The sequence below is a fragment of the Sapajus apella genome, unplaced genomic scaffold, assembly GCF_009761245.1.
Source record: "Sapajus apella isolate SASKATOON/1434 unplaced genomic scaffold, GSC_monkey_1.0 scaffold197, whole genome shotgun sequence".
NCBI lineage: Eukaryota > Metazoa > Chordata > Mammalia > Primates > Cebidae > Sapajus > Sapajus apella.
The window spans coordinates 673,321-688,843 of NW_022437137.1; the positions used below are offsets into that span (position 1 = coordinate 673,321).

The window sequence follows — 15,523 nt, forward strand, 5'->3', positions numbered from 1 at the left end:
CTGGTCTCAAACTCCTGACCACAGGTGATCCACCCGCCTTGGCTTCCCAAGGTGCTGGGATTACAGGTGTGAGCCACCGTGCCTGGCCCAAAACCTACTCTTGACAAATACTTGTAAGCAGAGCACTTATTAAAGATCTAGGGGCCTCAGAGAGGGGTGACATAAGACAGCACCCAGAGAACAATTTAACGAAGCATCTGTTCTTCCAAATCTTTTGGCTACTCCTCTCCCTTCCCTCCCTCCACTCCCGTAGTTTACCTTGGATCCTCCCCCAACTCTTTGCCTGGGATGGGCACAGTGGCTCACCCTCTCCTGCCTTCTCTCTCTTCCCCTTGCCCCTTCTTGTCTCTGTGCTCAGCCCCTCTTCCAGATGGCCCGGTGTGATTCACCTCCCTCTTACATGCAGAGCAGTCCAGCTCTCTCCAGCTCCCTCCCCAAGCCTGCAGATCCAAAGTCACCGTGCACAAGCCTGGACATGACAGAGCTTCCTTTTCTCCAACCGTAGTCTTCAACCATGCCCATCCTCCACCAGAGTACTTCGTGACATCCTGGGCAGTTTTGCTAACTTTCTTGTCACTTTCAAGCATGACAAAGTTGTCTTGGACAGGTGCCGTGGCTCATGCATGTAATCCCAGCACTCTGGGAAGTTGAGGTGGGTGGATCACTTGAGGTCAGGAGCTCAAGACCAGCCTGGTCAACATGGTGAGACCCCGTCTCTACTAAAAACACAAAAATTAGCTGGGCGTGGTGGTGGGCGCCTGTAATCCCAGCTACACGGGAGGCTGAGGCAGGAGAATTGCTTGAACCCGGGGTGAGCTGAGATCGCGCCACTGCACTCTAGCTTGGGTGACACAGCCGGACTCTGTCTCAAAAAAAAAAGTCTGATTACTGATGCACAAAAGGGAAAAATATTAACAGCTCAGTGCAGTGTGGAGAGATACAAATTTGCTGTGTGGCCTTGGGCAAGTCTCTGCACCTGTCTGGGCCTGAGAAATGATCCCTGAGGGAGGGCCCTGCCTTGGCAGCCAGCCTTCTCCCTGAAGGGGTGCAGCGGCCTCTGAAGCCTAAGTGACCTGTAGGGCTCAGGGCAACTCACACATTTGTGTTCTGGCACGTGCACACACAGACAACGTACACGGTGACTTTTCTAGCCCCACGTGTCTCCCTCCACTCTGCCGGCACCCCTGCTCTCCCCTGCTCTGCTCCTGGTCCCATGGCGAATCCTAGACTGCCCACGGATGAATCTAACCACCCTCAAACTCCTACTAGGGCAGGGGGCAGGGAGTGGGGGTGTGTGTTTCATGTGGCAGGCCCACTGAAGATGCAGTGGCCACCTGGGAAAGGGCAGTGTGCCTGGAGAATGGACCAGGGCCTGGAGGGCAGCAGAGGGCAATCCATGGCTGCCTCATCCCTTTGAATCCATATGTTGAATCCCTAACCCCTAGTATGTCAGAATGTGATTGCATTTGGAGGTAGGGCCTTTTTTAGACGGAGTCTTGCTCTGTCACCCAGGCTGGTGCGCAGTGGTGCAATCTTGGCTCACTGCAACTCTGCCTCCCAGGTTCCAGCAGTTCTCTGCTTCAGCCTCCTGAGTAGCTGGGATTACAGGTGACTGCCACCACCCCCAGTTAATTTTTGTATTTTTAGTAGAGACGAGGTTTCAGCATCTTGGCCAGGCTGGTCTTGAACTCCTGACCAGCCTCGGCCTCCCATAGTGCTGGGATTATGGGCTCTGTCTGTGAGGCAGGGTGGTGGTGGTCCACCCAGAGAGGGTGGGAAGCACTGGGCAGGATGGGACAGTGGTGGCAACAGAGATTGGTTGTTGCCGGGATGGAGGCAGTGAAGGAATGACGGACAGCGGGAAGCAGGCTTCTCACTGCTGGAGAGGGGAGTTACACACAGGGGAAGGGCGGAAAAGAAGGAATCTGTGGTGGAGCTGGAGTTACTGTGCGAGCTCATGATTGTCTACATGTGCAGACAGAAACGGCACTGCACGTGCATCTGAGCGCATCAGCTGAGAAGGTGTGGGAGCAGGGGCCCCATCGAGGGCACACCCAGGGCTCTGTAAAGAGAGGGAGGGGACTGGGCTCGCTTTCACCCACCCAAAGCTCCCGTGGCAGAGCCCCCATCTTGTCTTACCAAATCCTCCCCACAACCCTGTGAGTCTGGAGGTGTAAGATCTGAGGCTTCTAAAGATGAAATCACTTGTGCGATCACACAGCAGGGCCCAGTGGTGAAGCCAGATCCTCAGACTCCCCATCACCACTGTTACTCAGCCCCACCAGTCAGAGGCTGCATGTGTGTGTGCACACATGCCTGTGAGCTCGCTCAGGGCAGGGAGGAGCCGGCAGCACGTGTGTGTGTGTGTGTGTGTGTGTGTGTGTGTGTGTGTGTGCACGCGTGCCTGTGAGCTCGCTCGGGGCAGGGAGGAGCCGGCAGCACCCACCCCTCTCTCCCGGAATCCCTACTGGGGAGGGGCTGACTTGGCCGCCGTGGACCCCACCCTAGTGCCCCTGCAAGCCCTGTACACACAGCGCTGCTGCCATCTCGTGGTCGCTCTGGAAGACTGACTCTGAGCGGGACCAGAGCACATGCTCAGGACTCAGAGCTGGGCCCACCTGCAACCACCTAGGAGAGGGCAGAGGCTTCCTAAAGCGCCTACTGTGAGTCAGCAGAGCCCAATCCAGGACCGCCGCGGGGATTCTGCCTCTCTCCTGTTGCCGGGATGAAGACAGCCCTGGCCCCTCTTAGGGGTAACAGCCCAGACCAGGAGGAAAGACAGACACCATCCTTCCTCCTCCGGTTCTCCCCCAGTGGGGAGTAGGGACAGAGGTTGTTCTGGAGCTGGGAACACAATACCAGAGGCTGAGCAGGGGTCCCCAAAATTACTCAGGAGTCTTGAGAGGCAGGGCTCTGAGCCAGGGGTCTGGAGCAGAGGCCATTCTGGAAGGGGGGGGGGCACCATCCATGACAATGACGTGTACGGAGCATTTTCTACATGGTACATGCTGGGTTGTTGGCTCAGTCAACCCTCACAACCCTATGAGGGAGCGACTGTTATTCACCCATTTTACAAGTGAGAAAATGGAAACACAGAAAGGTTAAGTAATTTGCCTAAGGTCACACAGCCTAGAAGTGGCTGGTCAGGGAGGTGGGTACTGACACTAGGGCAGGGGGTGGGTGGAGGGGTCAGTATCCAGGTGCAGGGTGGGATCCTGGTGCCCAGGGGAGCCAGGAGGGAGAGGGCTCAGTGGAGGCTCTGTCAAAGTCTTCCTCAAAGGCAGGCCCCGGGGGCTGCCCTCCAGGCCTGCCCACTGGCCCCTCAAGCTCCACTCAACCCCTCCCCCCATGCCCCTGGCCCAGCAGGAGCTGCGGCCTCTCGTTAATCCTGCCCTGCAGTGCCAGGTGTAGGCCCCCACCAGGCAGCTGGCCCTTATTTGCTTGGGTCCAAGACTTCCTGCAGCTGTAAAGTGATCTGGCCCAGGCCTGCGGCCTCAGAGCCTGCTGCCAGGAAACCCAGCCTGGCTGCACTGAAGACTTCCCGCCAGCGCCCCCCATCCCCCACGCAGCCCCAGGAGCCTTCTCTCTGAAGGAGGCCCTCAGGCAGCTCAGGACTGTTCCAGACAGTGAAGGGGCCAGAGACCTCTGCAGGGGCTGCTTCCTGTTGGCATTCAAGGCCCTGCGGTCCTGCCCACCCCATCTTACCTCTGCAGCCTTGGGCTGCCCTCAGAGAGCATCCTGTTGGCCCTGGGCATCGTGTCCCAACTTCATTTCAAAGCAGGGAACAATGAGTTTCTGTCTTTCCTGTCCCTTTCCCTCCCGCGTGACCCCACACGGCTGGCACCTGCCGTTTGGTTTCTGTCTGGTGGGTACCTCACGCTGTGCTGTGTGCAGCTGGCTGGAAGGGGATGCACCCACAGGGAGGAATGAACGACCTGGCAGTTTTGACCCTTAGCAGGGCCCTGGGACGCCCCCATCCCTGGGAGCGATCTGTGGACATTTCCTTGGGTTTCCTGGGTAACACAGGGAGAGGACGCCTCAGCTTTGATCTTTGTAAAATCACAACTTCCCTCTAATGGGGCCCCAGTTAAGTAGGGGGAGAATGAGGGAAGCAGGCAGTGGTGTGGGTGGGGCAGGCAGGTGAGGCAGCAGTGAGGAAAGTTGGGGGTCCCAGTCTTCCATGACGTAGTGTATGACCAAGCAAGTCCCTGCCTCCCCCAGCCTCAGTTTCCCCACCTGTAACTGGTGGCCCACACCATTGGCCCCCTAGGGCTGTTGTGAGGTATGGAAAGGGCCAGGCCAGGGTAGCACCCGGCAGGGGCTCACAGATACCCTGGATGCGGCGGAGGGTGCCTGGCCTGGATCATGAGCATCCTGATGGCAGCAGGACCTCCTGCTCCCTTGCCTGGTGCCACCGTGCCTGCTCCAGCTGCTTTCCTTGCCCCAACTCCATCTTGATGGCTGGGCCGGGCCTGGTCTCCTGTGTGCCCAGCTCCAGACCGCACCTCGGACGGCAGTGCTGCCTGCCCACTGCCCATGGGAACCGGTGGCTGCTTACACAGGCCCGGGCCCTCCCCTAGGAACCCAGGCCCCTGTGGACGCAATCGCTCAGGCTCCACACCAGCCCCCTTTGTTCCTCAACTGTGTCCTGGGCCAAGAGGCTCCAACATGCCTCAGCAGTGACTCTCGGGGAGTCTGGCCTAGAGATCCCACAGCTGAAAAGGTGGTACCCCAAGACCTGGGGCTCTTGACTTGCCATGGAGGTAAGAACGGGCCCCCTGCGCCTGACCTGGGGCCCAGCGTCTGGAACCGTGTGCCATGGCGTCCCAACAGCTTCGGTGCCTGGAAAATCGGGAGGATGCGCTTATGTGTGAGGATGTGCCTGGCATGTGACAACGGCACGAGCGTCCCTCCCCGAGCTGGGTGGCTCATGTGGTTCCTGGAGTCTCCACATCTAGACATCGAGGATGCTCACTTCGCTTCTCCCAGGCTGTTGTGATGCTACAAGCCAGTGTGGAGCCCCAGGCAGTGCCTGGCACCCGGCCTCGGAAGGCCAGCATCCTCCCATGGCCTGTTTACCCAGGACACCCATGCAGTCCACATGGGTCCCCGCCCTTGTGATTAGTGTGCTCTGTGCAGGGCAGGAGCTGGCCTCATGGGACAGCAGTGCCTTGAGGAGGGAGGGACGTCAGTCAGGGAGGCATGCATCCTCTGGGTGGGAGCCTGCCATGTGAGATGGGAGGAGGCGGCACTTCCGCCTGCACCAGCTACAGATGTCACTTCTTGGGTGGCCCCCAGCCCCGCCCAAAGTAGTCACCTCTGTGAGGCCAAGTCATTTCTCACCAGGAGACTTGACAATGCTGCTAGCAGGGTGGTTTTCTACCTTTAATTGGAGATACAAAAGGCACCTCTCCCGGTACGAGAGGATCAACCGACAGGTGAGCCCCGTGCCATGGTGCCTGGCCAGGAGGAACAGAGGGGGTATGGACAGGGCAGTGGAGGGAAGCTGGGCCCACCATCCAGCATCCCCTGGAGCCTCACCTGCAGCCTCTCACCCACTGCGTGCAGAGTTGCAGCTTTGTATGCGGGCCACGCAGCTCCTCAGGGGGACTCCACACCTCCACACCCTGCCCTTAATGGCCGGCCGAAGCCATGGGGCCCCATGAGGCAGAGCAGGGAATGGACCGGAGGCTTGGTAGAACTTCCAGTGTGGCCAGCCTCCAGCCAGGCCTCCACTGGCAGTGTGGGCTCTGAAGGGCTCCTTGGGGCATGGGTCCAGAGCAGGGCATCACTCAGTGAAGGAGAGTCACCCTGGGTCAACCAGCCAGCAAGCCAGCCTGTCCTGGGGGCTCCACTTCTCAGCAGTCTCATGGTCGGCTGGGGTGGGAAAGGAGGCAGAGCAGCCAGATCCCAAGGCAGCGCTGATCTGTCCCCCAGTTCATCCTGCCGCCTTTACGCCCCCAGCCGCAGCTGGGGCAGCTCCATCTTCAAGGAGGAGAAGAGGGGGTAACGAGACACCCCCAAAGCAGCCTTAACACCAGAGGAGGGAGGGAGGCCCCAGCCTAAGGGTGTGAGAGCAGCAGGGACCTGGGCTGCAGGGTGCCAGACCCCACACTCATAAGGCAAACAGCATGTCATCATCTTTCTCCTGGGTCTTCTTTCGGGCCGCTGGGCCAGGTGGGGGACCCGGGGGCCCCTCGGCTGAGGGGCTGGAGAGGTTGGGCAGTCGATCTGCGGCTTTGGCCCGTTCTTCCAGGAATTTGTCAAATTCTAGAGGAAAGGGAGAGGGTGAGCATGGGCTCTGAGGCCAGAGCCCTGGCGAAAGGAAAGGTGGGACAGGGGCGGGGACTACTACCTTCGCTGGTGACCCCCTTGGGCTCTTCCACATCATTTCCCTGGGAAGGTAGAAGGAAAAGAGGCAGAGGTTAGCCGGGCCCCAGGACAGTCAGCCGGGGCAGTGGGGCTGCAGGTCGGGGACTGCTGAACCTGAGCACTGGGTCCCAGCTCCGCGCCCCGCACCGCCCTGAGTCCCAGGACCTGGGCTCCTCTGAACCATGGGGCCTTCCTTAGGTGGCACCCAACTTCCTGAGCCTTGTTTTTTCCTTCTGTAAAATGCAGGTGGGGTGTGGGGGGGAGTCGAAGCTAACTTGAAGGGTTGCTGGGGAGCTGAAATGGGATAATACACGCACGCCAAGCCCAGCACCTGGTGCCCAGTGGGTCCTGGATGGGTGCCGATTCCTTTCCTTGGAGGGTCACAAGGGGTGGACGGTCCTCACCCCCGGGGAGAAAGGCTCCTACCCAGAGACCGATGGCCATTCATGCTAACACTGCAAACTAGGGAGGGGGGCGAGGCTTCTGCCAGCAGTCAGAGAGCCCGAGTCCTTGCCCTGTGGCTTAGTCCTGGGCAGAAACGGCCTCTCCACCTGCAGGAGGCAGCTTCTGGGCCTGAAGTGCCCAGGCGCCCATGTGGGCCTTGGTGCCCAGAAAGGGGGCGGCAGATGCTGGGGTGGGAGCCGAGTCTGCCTCTCCTTCCTTCTGCTGCCTGGGAGGGTGGCAGGGATTGGGGTCCCCGTCTCCTGGCACCCGTACTCCTCCTCCTGGGTGCTCCCCTTTAGAGGACAGCTGCTTATCATCTGATCTGTAAACAGGCTGGTGATGGCTTCCCTCTGCTAATGACTGGAGGCTCCTTGAGCTACTGCAGGGAAGAGCCTGGCGCCGTTACGCGTCCTTGGTCAGCCTCTCTAGCCTGCCACATCCCTGTGTGGGCTGACACCCACTGGGTCTCACCTTGGGAGCAGGCTCTGGGAAGCAGCTGAGGCTACTGTGCCCAGGCCTTCTCTTGGAGGGGGAGTGTGCCAAGCAGGAGGTGGGCAGGGGGCAGGAGATGGGGACTTGAAGTGCGCCCCTCCGCTCTACCCTGGCCCCATGGGTCATTTCTTTGTGAGAACAACGGGTCCTCCCGCTGTGTGGGTGAGGAGGGGCCTGAGCCTTTGCGTCTGAGCCGACTGGGCCCCAACGTACCACGTCAGTGGACAGCCACTGCTCGACGTCCTCCATGAGGCAGGCCTGTGTGACTGGGATCTGGAAGGAGGGGCAGAGGGTGAGGCAGGGAGGGCAGTGCCCTGGGCGACAAGGTAGTACCAGCTCAGCGCCCTGCAGCTGGGTGGCCCTGGGCAGCCTTCCACCCAGGCCCCAGCTGCCTAGCTGCCTGGACTCAACCCTCGGCCCACTGTGGCAGGGTGTGAGTGAGGGAGGTGCAGAGCCAGGAGACAGAGCTCCCAGCAGCTGGAGCAGGGCCAGGGGTCAGAGGGAGCTCCTTCCCCTTGAGGAGAGGACCCCAGTTCTCACACACCCTGTGGGCAGGGTTCTAGGCTGGAGGAGGGGCTTTGGGCAATGGCCTGGGGCAGGGGCTAGGCCACTGCTGCAGGTGCTCAGGAGCATCTGAAAAAGGACACTGGAAGCTCAGGGATGAACCCCAGGCATTTTCTCCAGCCATGAAGGCTGGGGTGGGGACATGGTTAGTGGGCCAGGGGTCCCCAGGTTCCATTCCCTCGTGCCTCTGCAGATGCAGACTTCATGATAGAAGAGGGCATAGCAGGGCCTGAGAACAGAGGTGCCAAGTTGCCCAGACAAGGCCAGGTGGGTAGACCCAGATGGGGACATTTCACATTGGGCTGTGCCACGATGGCTCCCACACAGGGCCAGGAGTTGTTGGAGGCTTTCTCCACCAACGGCTTCTGCAGCGGCAGACTCCAGTTGGCGCTCATGGGCACAGACTTCAGAGTCAGAAAGATCTGGGTCTGGCTCACCCCTTAACACAGCGGGACTCTGAGTGGGTCACTTAGCTTCTTCGCACCTCATTTCCCTCACCCTCTGGGCGAGGCTAGCAGCAGTACCTACTGCCCAGGCAGCTGTGAGGATGAAATGGGAGAATGGATGTCGAGAGCCTGGCACAGGGCCTGGCATGGAGGAGGTGTTCAAGAAATGCCAGTTCCTAGATACTATTTGTCAGTAACGACACTAGTAGCACTAGTTACTAGTCAGCTATTTTGGAAAAGACAGAGTCTTTCCCCGAACAGGCCAGTCTGGTCTCCAAGCTCCGTCACCCAGCACCTGAGGCCCCCCAGGCAGGAGCAGAGCCAGAGAGAAGACAGGAGCCGATTTCCCAGCAGCAGCGGCAGCAGCAAGTGCCCCAGCTGTCCACACCCGCTCCCTCTCCTGGTGTGCTGTCCCAGTCGCCTCTTAGCTGCCAGAGGGGCTGCCCTGTCCTTGCCCAAGAGTCAAGAGCGGGAACTGGGCACAGAGGAGCTGCAGAAGCGGGGCTGGCTGGGCCAATCTAGGAACAGCCTGAGCCCAGGGGCCCTGCAGGGCCCTCAGCTGCCCCTCCATGCTCCTCTGGGTCTTCTCCCGGGTCCCACTCCCTAACACAGCAGCACCGTGCCCCATGCCCACGCCTGGCAGGAGCCCTGTGAGCAGCCCCAGCTCTCGGCGGCCAGGCCTGGCCCCTGCTGCTCACCATGCCTTGTCTCACCATCCAGTCACTGAGGCTCTTCTCACGGCTGCCTCCCATCTGAGTAAGAGAGAGTCACGCTGATGGCAGAGGGACGGCAGCGCCAGGGCCACTGGGCGGCACAGCTTCTAACAGGGCACGCCTTTTGGGTCAGGAGGCCTGCTGCCTTGTGTGTATGTAGGTGTGCTGTGTGTAGGGGTGTGTGTGTAGGTGTGTATGTAGGTGTATGAGTGTGTAGGTGTGCTGTGTGTAGGGGTGTGTGTAGGTGTGTATGTAGGTGTATGTGTGTGTGTAGGTGTTTATGTAGGTGTATGTGTGTGTGTAGGTGTGCTGTGTGTAGGGGTGTGTGTAGGTGTGTATGTAGGTGTATGTGTGTGTGTAGGTGTGCTGTGTGTAGGGGTGTGTGTGTAGGTGTGTATGTAGGTGTATGTGTGTGTGTAGGGGTATGTGTGAGTGTGTAGGTGTGCTGTGTGTAGGGGTGTGTGTAGGGGTGTGTGGTGAGTGTAGATGTATGTGGTGTGTGGTGTGTGTAGGTGTGTGGTGAGTGTAGATGTACGTGGTGTGTGTGTGTAGGGGTGTCTGGTGAGTGTAGGTGTGTGTGTAGGTGTGTAGTGAGTGTAGATGTACGTGGTGTGTGTGTGTAGGGGTGTGTGGTGAGTGTAGGTGTGTGTGTGTAGGTATTGTGGTGGATGTGGCGGCCGTGCAGAGGGATGAGGCAGGTATTGTGGTACCCACCAAGGGGTGAACCACAACAGCTCTGGGATGCCAGAGCCCCGAGTAGGCTGGAGCAGAGGTGACGGCGAACTAAACAAAGCTTCTCAACCCTCTCCTCAGGGATCCCAGAGGCTGGGCCTCAGCAACCCCAGGACGGCAGGGCAGGTGGCTGTCAGATGGTCTGGAGGCTCCCAGAGGGGTGTGATGGGCACCCAGGTTTTAGGAACATCAGTTTATGCAATCTTTTCAAATTCATCCATGGCACCAAGCGTTCTCCTAGTGCCCCAGAGTGGAGGGAGATGAGAGTCCAGCTCCCAGCCCACGGCCCAGTGCCTGGCTGGGACCCAGCTCAGACCAGTGTGGGGCCTGGCACGTGGCAGGCTTGTCAGGAAGTGAAGGAACTAAAACCTGGCAAACAGCATGCAACGCCACTTCGTCACAGGACCTGTGAGACCTGCTCTGAATCCCAGGGCGCAAACACGGGCTGCCCACAATTGGTACTTGATTCTGTTTTTTCCTTTTTTGAGATAGAGTCTCCCTACGTTGCCCAGGCTGGAGTGCAGTGGTACGATCACAGCTCACAATAACCTCAAACTCCTGGGTTTAAGTGATCCTCCCACTTCAGCCCCGCAAGTAGCTGGGACTGCAGGTATGTGCCACCACGCCCGGTTTTGATGCTGTTTTGTACTTTGCTGTTGGGAATCGTGTTCTCACGGTTTAGTGGGTGAAGGCCTTACCACCAGCTGGACTCCAGCACCCAGGAGCAGGTGTTTGCTCACACAGTTTTAAGAAATCCTACCCTGATGTGGCAGAAGGGGCTGAACTCTCCCAGGTTATCGGAGATAAATGAGTGATAACCGGCTCATCAGCTTCTGCTTTGCCGCTGGTGGAGCTGCGTGGTGTGCTTCCTCCCTGCGGGTGGGCTGCAAAGGTGGTGCGGGAGCCAGGACACCTGGGCTCTAGTTCTAGTCATGCCTGGATTGCTGTGTGCCCCTGGGGAAGTGAGCCCTGTCTCTGGGCTGCAGCAGGAGCGGATTGGCTGGGATTACTGCCCACTGGGCGGTGGAGTCAACCTCTGTCCACGAGGCGTGCAGGTGGCAGACCCCAGTGTCCTAGACCTTGCCCTGTTCTGACTTGGGAATGGCTCCTGAGATGCTGGGGAGCCGGTAGCGGAGGCAGAGTGCCCTTGGGAGTCACGAACACTGTGCCCACAGTGGAGTGGACTTGAAGGTTTCCAAAACTCCTCCCTCCCTTCTTTCCTTCCTTTTTTGCCACAGGGTCTCACTCCATTGCCCAGGCTGGAGTACAGTAGTGCAATCTCAGCTCACCGTAACCTCCACCTCTCGGGCTCAAGTGATCCTCCCACCTCAGCCTCCTGACTAGCTGGGACTAAAGGTGTGCCACCATGCCCGGCTAATTTTAAAATATTTTGTAGAGACAGGGTTTCACCATGTTGCCCAGGCTGGTCTTGAACTCCTGACCTCAAGTGATCTGCCCACCTCGGCCTCCCAAAGTGCTGGGATTCCAGGCGTGAGCCATCATGCTTGGCCCTCCTTGCTTTCTTAGCTTCCATCCTGATCCTTTTGGATCGGAAGTAAGAGAAATGTCCCTCCTGTGTTTAAGACTTCCCTGCAGCCTCCACCTCACGTAGGATGCAATCTGCAGTGCTCCTAGCTGCCCTGAGGTCCTCTGGTCCCATCTATCCCTGGAGCTTCATTTCCTACCCCCAACCCCATGCCGGCCTCAGAAGTCCCCACACTGCCTCGAGCCTCCTCGACCCCGGGCCCGCCACCTCCCTCCCCGGACTCACAGTTCCTGCTATTTCAAACCGTCTCCCATAAGACTTGCTCTGTGTGCTCACTTGCTAGAGCAGAAATTCTCACATTGCCCAAAACGCATCCAGATACACATTTAAATGCATGAGAAAATTGTGCTTGGAGCTCTTGCTAAAGGGCGTGGGGTCACCCACAAAGTGTGCTTGGTGCTAGACAAGTGGCTGTCACTCAACACGCAGTCAAGGAACGAAATGGAATTCAAGGAGCACCCTGGCACTTCCCCTGCCGCTTCACAGTCTGCTCTTATTCCTCTCTGCCCACACTCCTGCAAATAAAAAGTCTCTAGAGCCGGGCGCGGTGGCTCACGCCTGTAATCCCAGCACTTTGGGAGGCTGAGGCGGGTGGATCACTAGGTCAAGAGATCGAGACCATCCTGGTCAACACGGTGAAACCCCGTCTCTACTAAAAATACAAAAAATTAGCTGGGCATGGTGGCGCGTGCCTGCAATCCCAGCTACTCAGGAGGCTGAGGCAGGAGAATTGCCTGAACCCAGGAGGCGGAGGTTGCGGTGAGCCGAGATCACGCCATTGCACTCCAGCCTGGGTAACGAGTGAAACTCCATCTCGAAAAAAAAAAAAAAAAAAAAAGTCTCTAGAGGCAGAGAGGAATAATACTGACTGGGCTCGAACTCCCTGTAAAGCGCCCTGAATACATCCTCTCACGTGTTCTGTTGTAAACAAGTCTAGGTGCTGGGATAAGCCCCAGTGTACAGATATAGAGACAGTCAGGCCTGCAATCCCAGCACTTTGGGGGGCCTAGGCGGGTGGGTCACAAGCTCAGGAGATCGAGGCCATTCTGGCTAACATGGTGAAACCTCATCTCTACTAAAAATACACACAAAAAATTAGCTGGGCATGGTGGTGTGTGACTGTAATCCCAGTTACTTGGGAGGCTGAGGCAGGAGAATCAATTGAACCAGGGAGTCAGAGGTCGCAGTGAGCTGAGATTGCGCCACTGCACTCCAGCCTGGGTAACAGAGCAAGACTCTGTCTCAAAAGACTGAGGGTCAGAAAGGCCAATCATCTGTTTAAGGACACACAGGGCTGGTCAGCGGTAGAGCTGGAATGTGAAGCCAGGGCCGCTGGTGTCCAGTTTCAAGTCAAGCCCAGGTGTGAGTCCGTGCGTGTGAGCTTGGGCAAATGGCCTAGCCTCCCTAGCAGTTTCCTTAGCTGTAAATTGGGAATAACCACATTAGCCAACAAGAACCGACCAGAGAGCCAAACGAGGAAAGGCCTGTGGATGTGCTGAGCCAGGGCTTAGCCCGCAGTGGCACCCAGCGTGTGAGCATTCCTTCACCTCCTTCAGGAGGGCCCTCTGCTTACCGCACCAGTGCTCTGCTGCCGGGCGTCCAGGGCTCCAGCCAGGCCGTCTGTTGCTTGGGGGGCTTCGTATTTTACCCTGAAACAGAGACCACCAGGTCATCAGAAGCTGCCCTTACCAATGGCTGATGCACGAATGGAGCAGGTCGGGGGTCCTGGGTTGAGGGCTCCCACCCTCCAGGCGTGCCTGCAAATGGTAGAAAGGGTCTCATTTCCTGCCTCTGGATATGAGGATCTCACAGGTGACCTACGTGACAGGCAGCAGCAAAGGCTGGAGAGGTTCGGGAGACCAAGACCAGCAATGGCTACGAACAAGACTGGCTAAACTCAGGAGACTGAGAAACCTCTCCAGCGCCCCTAGGCTCGTGGAGAATTCCCTGCAGACCCTTTCTTGAGCAGGTCTTGTTTCCTATTTTCTGGACTGTGGTTCTGCATGAGGTTGTATTTGAATGGGGATTCCATTCTGCTGCTGAAAATAAACCCGTACACTGCGGGTGAGGTGCCCTCTTGTCTTGCACTGGCTCACCAGCACAGAGATGACCACCTGCACTCCACCCCACCCCTGGTCTCAGCAGCATGGGAGGTAGCTTGGTTACAGCTCTTCTAAATGTCCTCTGGAGGATGCTAGCCAGCCAGGCGGCGTGGGGAGGCAGGAGCTGGGAGGGCACGCAGGGCGGATGGGCTGGGCATGGCAGAGGCTGACCGTGCAGCTGCTGGGCAGATGAGGAGACGCAAGGAGGGGTGTGTTGTGTTTGATGTTTGAAATTAAGTCTCCTGGGGAGCAAGAGAATAGCCTCGGAGGAGAAGCTGGCTAAGGAGGAGAGGCGGCTAGGGTGTCTTTCCCAGCTGCTGCAGTGGGGATGTCAGGGCAGGTACTGGGAACCCAGTCCTGATGCAGAGAAAGAGCTCCGTTCTTCTTGCCCTGAACTGCCGGCAGAGAGGACCTCAGCACTGGCTCAGTCCAGCTTTGAGGTGAAGAAGGAAGCCACAGAATTCTGGTCTGCTATTCTTGCTAGGGATAAGGACACCTGACACTCTGGTGAAGCAGGGACTGGTCTAACTGGAAGCTTCAGGAACTGGGACAGCATTACATTGAAATCTTTTTGTTGAGATGGAGTTTTTCTCTTGTTGCCTAGGCTGGAGCGCAGTGGCGAGATCTCGGCTGACTGCACGTCCGCCTCCTGGTTTCAAGTGATTCTCCTGCCTCAGCCTCCTGAGTGCTGGGATTACAAGTGTCCGCCATCACTCTTGGCTAATTTTATATTTTTAGAAGAGATGGGGTTTCTCCATGTTGGCCAGGCTGGTCTCGAACTCCCAACCTCAGGTGATCCGCCCGCCTCGGCCTCCCAAAGTGCTGGGATTACAGGAGTGAGCCACCGTGCCTGGCCTCATTGAACTCTTGCAATATCAACTTGCCTTCCTGGGAATGGAGTAGGCTGGCACTGAAAGGGGCTTGGGTAAGACCCCCTGTTCCCAGGCAGTCACTTTGAAGACTGCTGCTGTCTGTTCCTTCCCACCAGGGGCAGAGTTTGCTGGTGGTGTGTGGCCACTAGCTGAGCCTCTCCCTGGTTACATGGCTCCCATCCATGGCAAGTGGGCCAGTGACTACCGCAGGGCCCTGCTGGAGCCAACCTTAAAGCCAGTGCCAGCGGCGGGGGTCGGGGGGGGCACAGGGGGAGACGTAAGTTTGCTCAGTTCTGACCCAGAGAAGGCCTGCTAATTGAGGGTCTGGAGGTGGCATGTTGTCTCGAACGCATGCTTGGCACATTGTGGGCAAGGCTGAAGAACATGCCCAGCCCCAGTAATACGCAGAAACCGATGCTTTCCCTTCGCTCAAAAGAACTATCTGCCCTTCCTAAGCACTCCTCGCCTCCCCTGCCTTTCTCTCCTGCCCACATGGCCCTGAAGCCTGGCTGTCCCCGAGGGCCACGCCTGTCGTGGCGGAGGGCCAAGCAACTCCCCTGGGGGAAGCCCACACTTCCTGCACTGGATTGCAGCCCCTGCGGTGTGGTCTGCTGCCCCACGCCCAGTGCAGGAGGATGGAGGGTCACTCCTCAGGTGGTCCCAATGAGGCTGGTGGGCAGGGGCTGGACCTGGGCCACTGGGGTGACACCTGTCTAAGCGCTCCTTGTAGAGACAGCCTCTGTGCACAGCAGCACTAATGAAGATGTGGACAGAGGGGTGAGGGACACCCCTGCCCTGTGAAGGCCTGGCCAAGGCATCCCTGCTACAGCTTGCCCAGATGCCCCGCTGCTCCTTGGCACTGAGTGGACGGGACTGGCTGCAGGAAAGGCTGTGACGGTGCCAGCTGTGGTCAAAGGTAGAGCAGAAACAGCGGCTGCTAAGAAGCTGCTTTCCCTGCGGGCCAAGGCAGAGCCAGTCACAGGCTGGTGTGAAGTGGGGGCCGGGAAGCTGCAGGGCGGAGCAGGCTGGACACCAGGCAGGCAGAAAAGGCCAGTTAGGCGACCAGAGCTCGAAGATCCCCTAGAAGCATACGGGGGCCGGCCAAGCAGGAGAGCAAAGGGAAGAGGACATGGATGCTCAGGCACACGCCCGACCCTGGCTGATATCTTCTGCTAGGGTGGAAACCAAGCCCTGGGGAGGGCCTGCAGGAGGACCAATGGCCTGAGAAGATGCCTGATGT

The 15,523-nt window shown here is 58.3% G+C and overlaps 1 protein-coding gene and 1 long non-coding RNA gene across 9 annotated transcripts in view; one reads left to right on the forward strand and one right to left on the reverse strand.

The window, feature by feature from the left end:
- Window positions 1–15,523, forward strand: part of LOC116543823 — a 126,463-nt gene that overhangs the window by 84,780 nt on the left and 26,160 nt on the right. The gene's annotated exons all lie outside the window — the stretch shown is intronic.
- TOM1 (target of myb1 membrane trafficking protein) overlaps window positions 5,357–15,523 on the reverse strand; it is a 46,882-nt gene continuing 36,715 nt past the window's right edge. For 3 of the 8 annotated variants that reach the window (XM_032269719.1, XM_032269727.1, XM_032269726.1), the window contains 4 exons: window positions 12,883–12,958; window positions 7,522–7,581; window positions 6,353–6,395; window positions 5,965–6,270 (listed from right to left, as the gene is read on the reverse strand). In XM_032269719.1, the coding sequence (XP_032125610.1) occupies window positions 6,116–6,270; window positions 6,353–6,395; window positions 7,522–7,581; window positions 12,883–12,958 (334 nt within the window). In that variant the 3' untranslated portion in view covers window positions 5,965–6,115. Of the gene's footprint in view, window positions 6,271–6,352; window positions 6,396–7,521; window positions 7,582–12,882; window positions 12,959–15,523 lie in introns of all 8 variants that reach the window. The other 5 variants (XM_032269720.1, XM_032269722.1, XM_032269721.1 and 2 more) reach the window with 5 other exon arrangements.